The 17666-nt window shown below is 38.7% G+C and overlaps 1 protein-coding gene across 4 annotated transcripts in view; it reads left to right on the top strand.

The window, feature by feature from the left end:
• The window catches only part of PLA2R1 (phospholipase A2 receptor 1), a 127004-nt gene that overhangs the window by 21162 nt on the left and 88176 nt on the right, over positions 1-17666 (top strand). For 3 of the 4 annotated variants that reach the window (XM_046019571.1, XM_046019573.1, XM_046019575.1), the window contains exons 3-4: positions 118-291; positions 11678-11851. In XM_046019571.1, the coding sequence (XP_045875527.1) occupies positions 118-291; positions 11678-11851 (348 nt within the window). The remainder of the gene's footprint in view (positions 1-117; positions 292-11677; positions 11852-17666) is intronic. The other variant, XM_046019572.1, reaches the window with a different exon arrangement.

The following is a 17666-nucleotide window of genomic DNA, read 5'->3' as shown; positions in this document are numbered from 1 at the left end:
TAACAAGGGCCTTACCCATTGTAGGTTCTCAGTCAATAAAAAGCACATTCACTAAATGACAGTTCCCAAAGATAAAGTTGACATAATGCTTATTTGACTTTGTCTTTTTTTTTCTAGATTTGTACACAATCAAAGGGAATGCCCACGGGACCCCATGCATGTTTCCCTTCCAGTATAACCAAAAATGGCATCATGAATGCACCCGGGAAGGGCGGGAAGACAACTTACTGTGGTGTGCTACAACCAGTCGATATGAACGAGATGAGAAGTGGGGATTTTGCCCAGATTCCAGTAAGAATAAAATCTAGTTTTCCCCATATGTCATGAATGAATCAAGCATGATTAGAAAGTTATCTGTATTTAAAGAAAAGCACCAGGATTGGTAGATTGAAGTCTGAATAAGCACTCTGATTCCATTTATCCAGATTTTGATTTTATGTTTGTTTTGCCTTGAAAAGACAATTCTGATGTATATTCTTTTTTTCTGCTTATGTTTAAAAGATGTTAATTAGCCATTCTTCATTAAGCTCAGTGCATAAGTAAGGATGCTTTAACCAGAATGAAATTATAACACTCTGTGCACTCATTAATCCCAGCTTCCGGGCAGAATATGTCAAAACAAACCTAAATGCATATAAAACTCGCTCTTTATTTCTACTTTTACCCCACCCCCTCCTATAAGCTGCCTTAATTTCTCCATGTCCAGACTGCTTGTCTTGCCTATTGTCAGGTCCAGGGATCAACTGGTCCCCGGGTGAACTTTCTAAAATCGCAATTGCCCACATTATTTCTCAACAATGAGTTCTCATCTTGAGTTCCCTCTTGTTGCTCAATTTCTAGCTATAACCTCAAAATCTGACAGCTGCAATGTTCTAACTTTTTTTCAGTTAGTACTTTGTTATTTTATTTTTATTTAGCTAAAATTTTTCCAATAGCTGCTAAATATTGAAGAATATTTCATTCATACCTTCTACTTTTTTTTTTTTTAAGAGAAGAGAGAGAAGGGGGAGAGACAAAGGGGGAAGGAGAGAGAATCTTAAGCAGGTTCCATGCCCAGTGTGGAGCCTAACTCAGGGCTCAATCTCACCACCCTGAGATCATGATCTAAGGTGAAGTTAAGATTTGGATGTTCAACCGACTGAACACCCAGGTGTGCCTATACTTTCTACTTTCTATATTCAGTGTCCTTCACCTGGGTTCCTACAAATCAGAGAGTATAGCTCCTACTATCTCCTCTTCCTTGCCTACCTCCCCTCCATATATATGACAAAATACAACAAATAAATGTGAAACAGAAGCAAATTGAAGAAACGAATTCTAAAGAATGTGATTTAGAAGTTATCTGTAGAATCGTTTTCTTTTTTTTTTTCCCTTTTTATTTATTTATTTTTTTTCAGCGTAACAGTATTCATTCTTTTTGCACAACACCCAGTGCTCCATGCAAAACGTGCCCTCCCCATCACCCACCACCTGTTCCCCCAACCTCCCACCCCTGACCCTTCAAAACCCTCAGGTTGTTTTTCAGAGTCCATAGTCTCTTATGGTTCGCCTCCCCTCCCCAATGTCCATAGCCCGCTCCCCCTCTCCCAATCCCACCTCCCCTCGTTTTCTAATCTAAGAACCAATTTGGCTTAGTGAATAAGAGAGAGTACAGACTTTGAAGTCAGACAGACCAAGCTTGGAGTCTGTTTCCCTTCAACGATGAGATCTTAAGTGTCCGTTTCTTTGTCATACAAATAGAGATAATAACCCTTTAGGATTATTGAGATCCAATTTGATAATGCATCTAAGGTACATGTATTTCTGGTATATGGTAAGCTCTCACCAGGATTAGCCATTGCCATCAGCATCAACATATATCATCATCAAAGCTAACTTAGCCTTTCAGTATGCACTTCCGAATCAATGATCCCTTCTCTTTGTTGTCTGTCAGCACCACTAAGTTAGCATAGTGGGGAATATCAAGGGTGCTAGGACTTAGGACCCTTCCTTCAAAGAACTTGGTCTCTAGATGTAATAGAGACAGATTTTCTCTATGACAGAAAATACAGACTATATTTGATATGATATTCTAGAATCACCAGGGGGTTAGTTAACAATACATATCCTGGCCCCTCTCTGAGAGATGCAGTGTGTCCAGTGCGTGGGACCCAAGCATTTGCATTTTTGACAAGTAACCCAAATGATCCTGTTGCAGAGAATTCTTTTTTTTTTTAAGACTTCATTTATTTATTTGAGAGAAAGAGACACAGATATAGAGGGAGCAGAGGCAGAGGGAGTAGGAGAGGGAGAAGCAGGCTTCCTGCCCAGCAGGGAGCCAGATGCAGGGGCTCAATCCCAGGACTCTGGGATCATGAGCTGATGGCAGACACTTAACAACTGAGCCACCCAGGTGCCCCTGCAGACAATTTTTCATCAGACAATTCACAGTATGCAGATAATTCTGTGGAACATACATCTATACGCTGATATTAAGACATTTAACAACTAATACGGTATGGACTATTGACCAATCCAAGTGAAGACTTGAACACAGAGGTTAGGGATCCTGAAGGCCCAGTGCTGGTTTTAACCCCTCAGCTTTTGGAGTGTGAGATGTGATGAAGGAAGAGATGCAGGAGAGACTGGGGAAGGGGTGCCTGAGTGGCTCAGTGGGTTAAGCGTTTGCCTTTACTCAGGTCATGATCCCAGCGTCCTGGGATCCAGCCCCACATCAGACTCCCCGCTCAGCAGGAAGTCTGCTTCTCCCTTTCTCTTTGCCCATCCTCCCCACTCATGTGCACTCTCTCTTAAATAAATAAACAAAATATTTAAAAATAAATACAAAGTAAGCCAATGTCAATAGCATTAACATATATTTCACATGGCCCTAATACCGGGGACATTAAAAAAAATTTTTTTATGTTATGTTAATCGCCATTCAGTACATCATTAGTTTCTGATATAGTGTTCCATGATTCATTATTTGCATATAACATCCAGTGCTCATTACAACATGTGCCCTCCTTAATACCCATCACTGGGCTACTCCATCCCCATCTCCCACTCCTCTCTGAAACCCTCACATTGTTTCCTGGAGTCCACAGTATCTCATGGTTCATCTCCCACTCTGATTTCCCCCCTTCAGTTTTTCCTTCCTTCCCCTAATATTCTCTGTGCTATTCCTTATGTTCCATATACAAGTGAAACCATATGATAATTGTCTTTCTCTGCTTGACTTATTTCACTTAGCATAACACCCTCCAGTTCCTCCATGTCAATGCAAATGGTGGGTATTCATCCTTTCTGATGGCTGAATAATATTCCATTGTATATATGAACCACATCATCTTTATCCATTCATCTGTTGAAGGGCATCTTGACTCCTTCCACAGTTTGACTATTGTGGACATTGTTTCCATGAATATTGGTGTGCATGTGCCCCTTCTTTTCATTACATCTGTATCTTCAGGATAAATACCAAGTAGTGCAATTGCACATAGGGTAGCTCTATTTTTTTTTTTTATTTATTTTTTCAGCGTAACAGTATTCATTCTTTTTGCACAACACCCAGTGCTCCATGCAAAACGTGCCCTCCCCATCACCCACCACCTGTTCCCCCAACCTCCCACCCCTGACCCTTCAAAACCCTCAGGTTGTTTTTCAGAGTCCATAGTCTCTTATGGTTCGCCTCCCCTCCCCAATGTCCATAGCCCCCTCCCCCTCTCCCAATCCCACCTCCCCCCAGCAACCCCCAGTTTGTTTTGTGAGATTAAGAGTCATTTATGGTTTGTCTCCCTCCCAATCCCATCTTGTTTCATTGATTCTTCTCCTATCCCCCTACCCCCCCATGTTGCTTCTCCATGTCCTCATATCAGGGAGATCATATGATAGTTGTCTTTCTCCGATTGACTTATTTCACTAAGCATGATACGCTCTAGTTCCATCCACGTCGTCACAAATGGCAAGATTTCATTTCTTTTGATGGCTGCATAGTATTCCATTGTGTATATATACCACATCTTCTTGATCCATTCATCTGTTGATGGACATCTAGGTTCTTTCCATAGTCTGGCTATTGTAGACATTGCTGCTATAAACATTCGGGTACACGTGCCCCTTCGGATCACTATGTTTGTATCTTTAGGGTAAATACCCAGTAGTGCAATTGCTGGGTCATAGGGTAGTTCTATTTTCAACATTTTGAGGAACCTCCATGCTGTTTTCCAGAGTGGTTGCACCAGCTTGCATTCCCACCAATAGTGGAAGAGGGTTTCCCTCTCTCCACATCCTCTCCAACATTTATTGTTTCCTGCCTTGTTAATTTTTTCCTTTCTAACTGGTGTAAGGTGGTATCTCAATGTGGTTTTCATTTGAATTTCCTTGATAGCTAATGATGTTGAACATTTTTTTCTTGTGTCTATTAGCCATTTGTATGTCTTCTTTGAAGAAGTGTCTGTTCGTGTCTTTTGTCCATTTTTTGACTTGACTTTTTGTTTTTTGGGTGTTGGGTTTGAGAAGTTCTTTATAAATCTTGGATACCAGCCCTTTCTTTATCTGTTATGTCATTTGCAAATATTTTCTCCCATTCAGTGGGTTTTGTTAACTGTTTTCTTCACTGTGCAGAAGATTTTTGTCTTGATGAAGTCCCAGAAGTTCATTTTTGCTTTTGTTTCCCTTGTCTTTGGAAACGTGTCATGAAAGAAGTTGCTGTGGCCGATGTTGAAGAGGTTATAGCCTATGTTCTCCTCTAGGACTTCGACATTTTTCTAACCACAATATTCTCCCTGAGGTTCTTTGAAGAGCCCGGTTACCATCCTCTGTCTCTGTATTCAGTTGTGGTTTCCCATGTGGAAGCTTGGGTATAATAGTGCTTGGGGCTTTTCACGCGCCAGTCTTCCTATAGCTCAGGAGCATCTTCTGCTTGACAGCCTGCTAGCTTCCAGCTCTCCTAACCTGAACCACAACCAGCAGTATTTGTGTAGTGCTAAATTACACTTCCGGTTTTCTTCCTTTCTTGTTGCTTTTGATCCCTGGTGGCCAACATAACTCAAAATGATGTGTTAGAGGCTGAAATCTAAGCAAGCTGGTAGCTCTTTCCATGGGGCCAACAAGTGGATAGGACAGAAAGGAGTGAGTAGAATAAAGTAAAGATTTGTACTTCTGTATCTCATCTTTATTAATGGACGTTGTTAGTATCTCACTGTAAAATGAGGCTTCCTTTAAAAAAATTGATTGTAAGTGAGCAAAATATAAATTTAGTATTACAACATATATAAACACACTGGTAGTGAGAGATACAATAAAACCCCTGTCACTATTGATTTTCAGGAACAAGGAGATATTATAGGAATCTCTCTGGGTTTGTTTAGAGGCAATTCAGGGCCATGCTAAGTCTCTCTTAATTGTGTGTCTTATACAGCTGGACACTCATTTTTAGTTAGTTTGAGATATTTTTAAGATATCAACCTCTGAAATGGTCTGATTGCCCTTGAACCTTATTCAGTTGATACAATTATTTTATTAGAAACTTCAATGGTATAAAAGAACAGATTGGTATCAACAGATATATGACTGTGAACCTTACCTAAGCCTCCAACATTGTTTGCAATGCTGTTATTTCTCTTTTGTGATACTGCTCTCTTGCTCCCCACAGTAAACATACCAACCTCTCTATCCTCCTCTAACTTCTTAACCTACCCCCCATTCTCCTTCCTGATTCTCATCAGATGAGCTCAGCTCTTACTTATAATGAAAACAGGATCCATCAGAGGGAAGTTTTGACAATTTCTCTTCCATAACCTCTAAGCCTACCTAGGTTTATACCCATCTTTTTCCCTCCCCCCATACAATAGTGTTCTTAGTTCTACTTAGGGCACGTCTCCCTGTTGTGCCTCCCTTAGGGCACAAGCTCCCACGTCTGGAGCTTGGACTCCAGAGCCTCCCAACCTTCTCTAACCTGTATCTCAGTGTTTCTCAAAGTGTGATTCCCATTATAGCAGCAGCAGCAGCAGCAGCAACAGCAGCAGCAGCAGCAGCAGCAGCAGCATTCCTTGCAAGCTTGCTAGAAATGAAAATTATCAGCAACACCCCCCAAACAACTATATCAGAAATGCTTGAAGTGCAGCCCTGCAATCTGTTTTAACAAGTGTTCTAGGTGATTTCAATGCCCACCATTCTACTGGATCCTTCTCCATTAGCAGTTAAAACTTAAGTCTTTTTTTTTTAAGTTTTTATTTAAATTCTAGTTAGTTAACTCATACATCAAACATCAGTTTCAGGTGTATAATTTAGTGACTCATCACTTATATATAGCACCTAATGCTCATCACAAGTGTCTTCCTTAATATCCATCACCCATTTAGCCCATCCCCACCCACCTCCCTCCATCAACGCTCAGTTTGTTTTTCTGTAGTTAAAAAAGTCTCTTACGGTTTGCTTCTCTCTCTCTCTTTTTCCCCCCTTCCCTTATGTTCATCTGTTTTATTTCTTAAATTCTACATATAAGTGAAATCATATGGTATTTGTCTTTGAATGACTCATTTTACTTAGCATAATACACTCTAGCTCCATTCACATCATTGCAAATGGCAGGATTTCATTCTTTTCGATGGCTGAGTAATATTGCATTATGTATGTATACCACATCTTTATCCATTCATCAGTGAATGGACATTTGAACTCTTTCCATAATTTGGCTACTGTTGATAATGCTGCTATAAACGTTGGGGTGAGTGTGCCCTTTGAACCAGCATTTTTCTATCCTTTAGATAAATACCTAGTGATACAATTGCTGGGTCATAGGGTAGTTCTGTTTTTAACTTTTTGAGGAACCTTTGTACTGTTTTCCAGAGTGTCTGCACCAGTTTGTATTCCTACCAAAAGTGTAAGAGAAACTCGCTCAGGTTTTAAAATAACATCTTAAAAATAATATATCACCTTCATAGCCACTTCTGTCTCCAAAAACAGCCACGTCTTTTACTCCCCTCCCCCACCATAGATAGACTTCTCAAAAGAATTATCTATACTTCTCCACCTTGCTTTCATTCCTCAGTCCACTGTCTCTCCTTGACTTCTATGACAATGCATGCCTGATCTCCATTTTCACAAACCATTCATTCATTCATTCTCACAAATCTGTATTGAACACCTGCTATGTGCCACGTTTGTGCTGGGATTGTAACCATGAACATGAAAGATGAAAGTCATAGTGCCTGTCCCAATGAAGTTCACACTCAAGTAAAATACCCAAATTAATATATAATGTTTGATAAGTGCCACTTCTAAAAAAAAAAAAACAAAAATGGTGTTATCAGTAAGAAATCTAATTTAAATTTGTAAGTCAAGGAAGGTTTTTCTGAGTATGTTGTATTTAAATCTCTAGTCCAAGAGATGAATAACAGTTATCAAGATGAAAAGTGAGAGGATGAGATATCCACCCTAGAGGTGCATGGTCCATGGGAGTGGTCAGCACTAGGTTTATAGGCAATAAAGGAAATATATTATTTGAATAGAACTAAAAAATAATAATAAAACCACCTACAGATCAATCTGCTTTTGACTCACCATGCACATGCACTGACAGTTCTTTACAACATGCATGATAAAATACTCTCACCTATCCAAGGTGACCTCTTCCCTACCTTCTCTACCTTCCCTGCCCTCCCAAGACGTTTGGGAAAGGTTGGCAGAGGCCAATTCAACCAAAGGCATGATAATTCAAGGTGCTCTTAAGGTAAAGATTTACCTAATTCTGACTATAAATGGAAGCTATAACGGGATCTTAAGCAGTGATATGATAATTATTTAAATATTTTTTCAGCATCACTTTGAATTCTTTATGGCAAATGGCTTGGAGGAGAGCAAGAAGGAAATCCTAGATACCAGTTATAAGGTCCCAGAAGTAGACTCAAGGACAGTAGTGACTTGGGTTAGGTAGCAGAAAGTGAGTTGGAAAACAGATGTAGTGAAGATCTAATCTGGAGATAGACTGAACAGGATGTGGTTCTCAGGAACACAGCTGAGCTGGAGAGAAGGAGCTGAGCTGTCAGGTGTCTGAGTAGCTGATTAAAGCAACAAGCCAAAAATGAAAGAGCGAAGCCTTTTATCACTTATTGTGGGATATAAGCAAGAGCCCATAATGAGAGGAAACACCAACTTCTCTGGCTCTGTTTTTCCTTATGGAATGGCACACTGGTCAAGGGTCAGAAGGATCAGCACAAACTATTGAGAGAGCCCTCAACAAAAGCCTCTTCAGTTTTGTGGACTCTGGGGCCAAGAGTAAGTTGAAGGGGAAAAGCTGGGAGTGGAAAAGGACTGCGTACTGAGTCAGAATGGTTAAAAGTGTCTTCAGGTTTCCCCCTCCTCAACCCCCCAGCCTCAGTAGAGGTAACCAAAGAGGATGTCATCCCAAGGCCTCAGAAAAAGAGGCTTAGAGATGAAGGAGCCAGAGCTAGGAATGTGAAGAGCATGATGGGCCAGGGGCCCTGAATCTTTGACTGAAACTCCCTCCAGAGACTTTAGTGCACTGTCTGTGAACCAAGTCTGATATGGGAAGAGAAACTTCCCCCATGAGGTCTACCAGATAAAGCCTTTGTAATTGGCTGTGGTGAGGCCTGAAAAATCACATGCAGATTTTTAACCAGGAGTTGGATTTCTCACTGATAAAGACATACTTGAAGAATAAGCAAGAAAATTAAGCGTTAATTAAGACCCCAGTTTTGTGATATGCATAGCGAAGTTAATGGAGATACAGATTTGGAAATAAAAATCAAACATTCAGACTGGGACATGTTATATATCAGTCAATCATGTGAGATGTAGACTACGCAGTTTAGACATAGAGGTCTCTATATACCTGAGAGTTGTAGTAAAGGGACTTAGAGGAATGAGTTAGATAGTCTAGAGTTTGTGTAGAATAGAAAGAAAGGGGACTCAGAACCAAGTCTTAAAACATTAATATTTAGTTTGAGCAGAGACAAATGAACCAGCAAAGGAGGCTGAGAATAGGCAGCCAAATTGGTAGAAGGGTAGCCAGGCATGTAAAGGCAAGAAAAGAGTACATCAGCCAACCCAGGGAGCTCAACTTGCCAAATGCTGCTGAAGGGCTTGATTTGACAAGATCTGAAACTTAAGGGTTTGTTGGACTTGGCAACATGGAGATCATTGATGGCCTTACAAAGTATACTCTAGTTGCCAGATTGAGTGGGTTAAAGAGTAAATTAAAAAAAAAAAAAGGGCACCTGGGTGACTCAGTGGGTTAAGCCTCTGCCTTCAGTCCGGGTCATGGTCTCAGGGTCCTGGGATCGAGGCCCGCATCGGGCTCTCTGCTCAGCGGGGAGCCTGCTTCCCCCTGTCTCTCTGCCTGCCTCTCTGCCTACTTGTGATCTCTCTCCCGCTGTCAAATAAATAAATAAAATCTTTTAAAAAAAAATAGAAGAGGAGGGAACATTTTCCAATTCATTCTAAGAGGCCAATATTACCTTCATACTGAAACCAAACAAAAGCATCACAAGAAAAGAAAGCTACAGAATCACAAGTAAAGAAAACCACATTAGAATCAAGAATATGTTTATAATGCAGATTCCTGAGTCCTACCCCAGACCTACTAACTCAGAATCTCCGGGACTAAGAACAAGAAATCTGCATTTTCTTTACAAGATGACTAAATAATTTTTAGGCACACTGAAATTGTAAACACTCCCCTGCCCCTTTCTTATGGCCTCAGCTGTCTCGCCAGATGAACAGGGCTGAGCTGATGTCTGTCAACACTCACTGTGATGTCCGTCTCAGGGATGGCCAAGGATTTTAACTGAAAGACAATCTCTAAGGACTCATTCTCAGTGGGAAATTTCAGACACCAAGGCAAGATGATTATTGAAATATTCCTTCCCCCTTTATTTTCCTTTCCTTCAGTTTTACTTGGTGATAGCTTTGTCTTCTGCCCTCCTTCAATCTTGGATCCTTTTATAAATACATGTATCAGTCAGAAAACTATATAGACAACTTTAGATTTATATGTGGTTTAATAACTTCTGGTTAACTAACTTAGTTCTGGGGAAAGCAGGTTGTGATCAGACATGAAAACAGACTTTCTACATTTCCAAGGGAAACATCTAAGTATTAAGGGGGAAAAAAAACAAAAAAGATTTCATTGTCATATAAGTTTGAAGTATAACCAAATAAAAACTGAGCTGTTTCTTTACTACAGACCTTCTCAGAGACTTTACTACGCTATTGTACATTTTGAATTTACAAGAGAATGTTATTTATGCATTATGTCTCAGCTCCTCTTGAAGAGTTCATGAAGTTGTCTTACTCTGTAGATTACACTTTGGGAAATACCATTCTAGATTTTAGCAAATTGCCTGTCCATCAGTTACACTCAGGATGTAGCATGTTTCACATTTTCTACATTCTGCAATTCTTTGGCTGAGTTTGATTTCAGGTAATTACTTAGGTTGTTTATTTCACCTTGGGATTTGATTTAAAATTTTACCAAAATATTTTATGCTAAGCAAAATAGGTCCATCAGAGAAAGACAATTATCATGTGATCTCTCTGATATGAGGAATTTGAGAGGCAGGGCAGGGGACCAAAGGGGTAGGGAGGGGAAAAAATGAAACAAGATGGGATCAGGGAGGAAGACAAACCATGAGAGACTCTTAATCTCAGGAAACAAACTGAGGGTTGCTGGGGGTAGGGGGAGGGATAGGTGGCTGGGTTATGGTCACTTGGGAGGGTGTATACTATGGTGAGTGCTGTGAATTGTGTAAGACTGATGATTCACAGACCTGTACCCCTGAAGCAAATAATACATTATATGTTAATAATTTTTAAAAAAGAAGAAAAAGAAGAAGACATGCAAGTAAATGAAATGCATTTTCCTGGATTGGATCCTCAACTAAAAAATTTCTTTAAAGGACGTTATTGGGACAATTGGCAAAGTCGAAGTATAGATGTTGTATCAGATAAACTAATATCAACATTAAAAAATAACAATAATAACATTTTACCAAAATCACCCAAACTAGGTCTTTATTTCTGTTATTTTCGTAAACTTCAAATTTCAGATCCACGTTTCCCACTTCATTCAATTTACTTTTAAGCATACTATGCAATGTTTTATAAGTACATTTTGCTTCTCTTTCTTTTGGTTGAAAGAACTTTAACTGAGTATCAGTGTTTCTGTTCTCAATGTTTATTTAAACACTAGTGTTCATTATAAACTCATATTTCACCTATATCCTTTTTATTCCACCTAGCATTTTGATATTTGGGGGGGGGGAGCTTTTTGAAACAACATTTGCATGTGTCTCAAATAAACATTTAAATTCACACAGCTTTCAGTATAAAGTTCTAAATGACTGCTTTTTAGAGAACACAGATGCTATTTTCACAAATACTTCTTTTCTGTTTCCTTCTTTTAAAAATGCCTTTTCTTATTTCCCAGAAAGGATGGGACCTTCTTTTTTTGATAACTTCTTGAATTTCCTTTAAATCTTGAAAGAGTTGAACCATAAAGTACCAGTGGAATAACAATGCATATTTCGTCGTAAAGACCTAATCAAGAATCAATAAGGCACTGAAGTTTTAGAGGTTGAAGTTGGAATCATTCCATTCAAATTCATCTTAGAAATGCATTGTTGTATAGATAAAGTAAGATTATAGTTAATGTTTTAATGGACTTTGTTTTCAGCATCCACAGAGGTGGGTTGTGATGCCGTCTGGGAGAAGGAGCACAATTCACACATTTGCTACCAATTCAACCTGCTCTCCTCTCTTTCCTGGAGTGAGGCACATTCTTCATGCCAGATGCAAGGAGGAGCTTTACTAAGTATTGCAGATGAGAACGAAGAAAATTTCATAAAGAGTAAGTAGGTGGATGATGTACCCTGATATTAATGCAATTAAAATGGCTGTTAATAGTTATGTCCAGGTACGCAAAAATACATCCTGAAAAAAAAAATCCCTTAGATAATGTTTTCTTTTATTAGTATGGTGCCAACTCAGACCCAGAATTGTGACCTGTCCCCTGGGCCATTCCACTGGCACCCAGACATATCTTCCTTATTTTCTCTCCCTGGGACGAGAGAAGCTGAGGCCCCAGCAAGGAACCCAGAGCAATTTGCAGCTCTAGCAGGTGGATCTGGGAGACGTCCAAACTTAAATACAAATTTCTGCTCTGCTGGAGATCTTAGCTATTCAGCGTCCATTAATAAATAATTAAGTCATTTATTAATGAAACAAAATCTCACCTGTCAGTGAATATGCACAGATACATAGGCCTTCTCATGGATAACGAAGAATTTAAAATTTGGTTGGAAAAGCAAAAGCACACACATGTTAACTAACAGGATATGACAATAATATGTCAAAAGAGTTGTGCCAAGGGGTTGGGTCTTGGGTTTTACCCATCATCTAAACTCCCCTTTTACTTCTCCTTTATAGATGAAATGTGTTTGTAGGTATGTACATACAGCTTTCCAAAAATTTTTAGAAACATTTGAAAGTATAACAAAAATGATTAACTCTTATCAAAAATTTCTGACTTTTTTTCAAATTTTATTGCACGTGTAGTACATATTTATTCTAGAATAATTTTAAAATTTCAAGTATATAGAAAGAAAAATATTCCATAATTCCACAATCCAAACAGAACCATGTTTTTCTGAAAAAATATATAAAGGCAAGCATACATATATAGTATGTATGAAAAATAGTTTTGAATAAATGCATGAATGATTGGAGCAGGGACCACAGAACCATCTGGTTGGGTTGGACTCCTTCCTCTACCACTTCCCAGGAGAGTGACCTAACCTGTCTGTGCATCAAATCCCCCCCCCATAACAGTGCTACTTGTTGGCAGTGTGGATTACATGTTATGATGAAGGCAAAGTCTTAGATAAGTGCCTGGCACGCATAACAAACACTCATTTTGTGTTAACCATTTAACAACTACACACACAGTTTGATAATATGCTTATTTCATGTACCAGCATATAATAAGCACCTGTCTATGTCTATAAATAGAGATAAGCATCATAATCTTTAGTGGTTACATAGTATTATAGGTTAGGAATAATATATGTATCTAGCTTCCTACTATTAGATAGTGATAGATAAAATTATTTATTTTATTTTTATTTATTTGTTGCTATCATAAATCATCCCTGCACTTACTTTGAGCCTAGATCCCCAATTATTTCTCTATAAGTTTGTAGAAGTAGATTCACTGGGTGAAAGAGGAAGCACGTTTTAAAGTTTTGGAAGTCATTAATACTTTGCAGAAGGAATATAACAAATGCTTGAACAGCACAAGTTTGCCCCTTTCCCCACAGAAATGCAAAAGTAGGAAATTATGGTCAAAACTGATTTGAGTGAGTCATACTTCAGGAAAACACCAATTTCCAATATCATTAGCCTGTAATAGTTTTTACAGAAAATTTTTCACAGCATGTATGAATTATCATTGTTATCTATCTTGACTGTCAGGATTTCTAATAAGAAGGTTTGGACTTACTCATCAAACTTGAATAACGATGAAAGAAATAAGATATGTCAGAGACTTTGATTTAAATACAATTCTATAATTAGATTTCAGGTATTGCTTAGGGAAACAGAAGTCTATTCATAAAGATGGAACCCTGTTCTGACCAAGGTATTTTTTAATGATGATCAGTCTAGTTTCTTGCTAATCGCTGGTGAACATTAATTAACTATGATATAAGGAATTATCTAAGCTGTCACAAATGCCAAGAAATATCCAAAAGAATTTAGATTTGGGTTTATTACTACAAAATTGTGAGCCAATTTAGTTGTAAAGCTAAATAGCTGTTTTTGCATATTGCATGGAGTGCTGGGTATGGTACATAAACAATGAATCTTGGAACACTGAAAAAATAAAATTAAATTAAAAAATAAAAAGCTGGTTTTGTAACCTTAAACACAATTTATAAATTACCCAGTGATTTTTTATATGTATTGTTAAGTGATAGGTGTATTGTTAAAACAACTGCACAGAGGGTATTCAAAATAACTCTAAGGTAAGAATAATTGCTATTTAAGAATTTCATTAGGTTATTTGAAAATATCGCTTGGCACTGATACAAAATATGAACATTTCTCTATCTTGTCACTCCATCTTCCCTGCCACTTCTTGTCATCATGATACCCATTGTATGATTTAATAAGATAGTGTTACTGAAAGGACTAATCAAATCGACATCAGAAAGAGACTCTTGTGTAAATGCCGCAGGAGTTTTTGGAAGGGTGGGACCTGTGAATGATACGCTGTTTCTGTTCAGGGATTTCTGGGGTCTCAAAATTATAAAGCCCCTTTTTCTCTTTCCTAAGTGGAGTGGGTTCTTTCAGTTTTCCACCATTGAACCGAAAGGCTCAATCTCAATCACAGAGGATGCTTAGGCTTGTTATGTGAATACAATGATCTTTATAATCTGGGTGATCATATAAATTATGATGCAAACTGAGAGTGTTTTGAGAGCCAAAAGAGGCTGTGAGTTGTAATTATTCTGAAACTACCAGCCAAACTGTAAGTTTTCCTGGCAAACTGGGATAGTTTTGGACCCTATTCATAAGTCAACTATCAGGGCCTGAGTCTCAGGCAGGGCCCCTGCATCCGGCTCAAAATACATTGGGTTCTGAAGCAAATGAACCATGAAAGGAAGAGAAAAATTCTCCCTTTTATAGATTAAAAGATTAAATGGCAACGTTTGAAAGAGTCATGAAACTAGTCCCTTTAACTACTTTTCTGACACTGTTTTCCAAAATTTGTTCTATAATAATTTGGGGAGGGGGTGGTTTAAAGGCAGCGCTTTAATTTTTTAAAAGCAAAATAATTGAAATATAATTGTAAACCATAATATACACCATGTAGATTCCTTTTTTTTATATTATATTTATTTATTTTTTCAGCGTAACTGTATTTATTGTTTTTGCATGACACCCAGTGCTCCATGCAATATGTGCCCTCCCTATTACCCACCACCTGGTTCCCCCAACCTCCCAGCCCCGCCCCTTCAAAACCCTCAGGTTCTTTTTCAGAGTCCATAGTCTCTCATGTTTCACCTCCCCTTCCAATTTCCCTCAATTTCCTTCTCCTCTCCGTCTCCCAATGTCCTCCATGTTATTTGTTATGCTCCACAAATAAGTGAAACCATATGATACTTGACTCTCTCTGCTTGACTTATTTCACTCAGCATAATCTCTTCCAGTCCTGTCCATGTTGCTACAAAAGTTGGGTATTCATCCTTTCTGATGGAAGCATAATACTCCATCAAGTATATGGACCACATCTTCCTTATCCATTCGTCCGTTGAAGGGCATCTTGGTTCTTTCCACAGTTTGGCAACCGTGGCCATTGCTGCTATAAACATTGGGGTACAGATGACCCTTCTTTTCACTACATCTGTATCTTTGGGGTAAACACCCAGTAATGCAGTTGCAGAGTCATAGGGAAGATCTATTTTTAATTTCTTGAGGAATCTCCACACTGTTCTCCAAAGTGGCTGCACCAACTTGCATTCCCACCAACAGTGTAAGAGGGGTCCCCTTTCTCCACATCCTCTCCAACACATGTTGTTTCCTGTCTTGCTAATTTTGGCCATTCTAACCAGTGTAAGGTGGTATCTCGATGTGGTTTTAATTTGAATCTCCCTGATGGCTAGTGATGATGAACATTTTTTCATGTGTCTGATAGCCATTTGTATGTCTTCATTGGAAAAGTGTCTGTTCCTACCTTCTGCCCATTTTTTGATATGATTATCTGTTTTGCATGTGTTGAATTTGAGGAGTTCTTTATAGATCCTGGATATCAACCTTTTGTCTGTACTGTCATTTGCAAATATCTTCTCCCATTCCGTGGGTTGCCTTTTTGTTTTGTTGACTGTTTTCTTTGCTGTGCAGAAGCTTTTGATTTTGATGAAGTCCCAAAAGTTCATTTTCGTTTTTGTTTCCTTTGCCTTTGGAGACATATCTTGAAAGAAGTTGCTGTGGCCGATATCGAAGAGGTTACTGCCTATGTTCTCCTCTAGGATTCTGATGGATTCCTGTCTCACATTGAGGTCTTTTATCCATTTCAAGTTTATCTTTGTGTATGGTGTAAGAGTATGGTCGAGTTTCGTTCTTCTACATATAGCTGTCCAGTTTTCCCAGCACCATTTATTGAAGAGACTGTCTTTTTTCCATTGTATATTTTTTCCTGTTTTGTCGAAGATTATTTGACCATAGAGTTGAGGGTCCATATCTGGGCTCTCTACTCTGTTCCACTGGTCTATGTGTCTGTTTTTATGCCAGTACCATGCTGTCTTGGTGATCACAGCTTTGTAGTAAATCTTGAAATCAAGTAACATGATGCCAGCAGTTTTGCTTTTGTTTTTCAACATTTCCTTAGCAATTCGGGGTCTCTTTTGATTCCATACAAATTTTAGGATTATTTGCTCCAGCTCTTTGAAAAATACTGGTGGAATTTTGATTGGAATGGCATTAAAAGTGATTGCTCTAGGCAGTATAGACATTTTAGCAATGTTTTTTGTTTTTTGTTTTTTTATATATATATATTTTAAATATTTTATTTATTTATTTGACAGAGAGAGAGGTCACAAGTAGGCAGAGAGGCAGGCAGAGAGAGATGGAGAAACAGTCTCCCCACTGAGCAGGGAGCCCGATGCGAGGCTCGATCCCAGGACCCCGAGATCATGACCTGAGCCGAAGGCAGAGGCTTAAACCACTGAGCCACCCAGGCGCCCCCATTTTAACAATGTTTATTCTTCCAATCCAAGAGCATGTAATGGTCTTCCATCTTTTCGTGTCTTCTTCAGTTTCTTTCATGAGTGTTCTGTAGTTCCTCAAGTACAGATCCTTTACCTCTTTGGTTAGGTTTATTCCCAGGTATCTTATGGTTCTTGGTGCTATAGTAAAGGGAATCGATTCTCTAATTTCCCTTTCTGTATTTTCATTGTTAGTGCATAAAAAAGCCACTGATTTCTATACATTGACTTTGTATCCTGCCACGTTACTGAATTGCTGTATGAGTTCTAGTAGTTTGGGGGTGAAGTCTTTTGGGTTTTCCATATAAAGAATCATGTCATTGGTGAAGAGAGAGTGTTTGACTTCTTCCTTGCCAATTTGGATACCTTTTATTTCTCTTTATTGTCTGATTGCTGTTGCTAGGACTTCTAATACTATGTTGAACAAGAGTGGTGAGAGTGGGCATCCTTGTCATGTTCCTGATCTCAACGGGAAGGCTGCAAGCTTTTTCCCATTGAGGATGATATTTTCTGTGGGTCTTTCATAGATAGATTTTATGAAGTTCAGGAATGTTCCATCTCTATACTTTGAAGCGTTTTAATCAGGAATGGACGCTGGATTTTGTCAAATGCTTTTTCTGCATCAATTGAGAGGACCATGTGGTTCTTCTCTCTTCTCTTATTGATTTGTTCTATCACATTGATTGATTTGTGAATGTTGAACCTTCCTTGTAACCCAGGGATGAATCCCACCTGGTCGTGGTGGATAATCTTTTTAATGTGCTGTTGGATCCTGTTTGCTAGGATCTTGTTGAGAATCTTAGTATCCATATTCATCAGTAATATTGGTCTGAAATTCTCCTTTTTGGTAGGGTCTTTGCCTGGTTTGGGGATCAGGGTAATGCTGGCTTCATAAAAAGA

This window comes from Meles meles, chromosome 9, assembly GCF_922984935.1.
Source record: "Meles meles chromosome 9, mMelMel3.1 paternal haplotype, whole genome shotgun sequence".
NCBI classification, from domain to species: domain Eukaryota; kingdom Metazoa; phylum Chordata; class Mammalia; order Carnivora; family Mustelidae; genus Meles; species Meles meles.
This window is presented reverse-complemented; position numbering and strand designations above follow the sequence as displayed.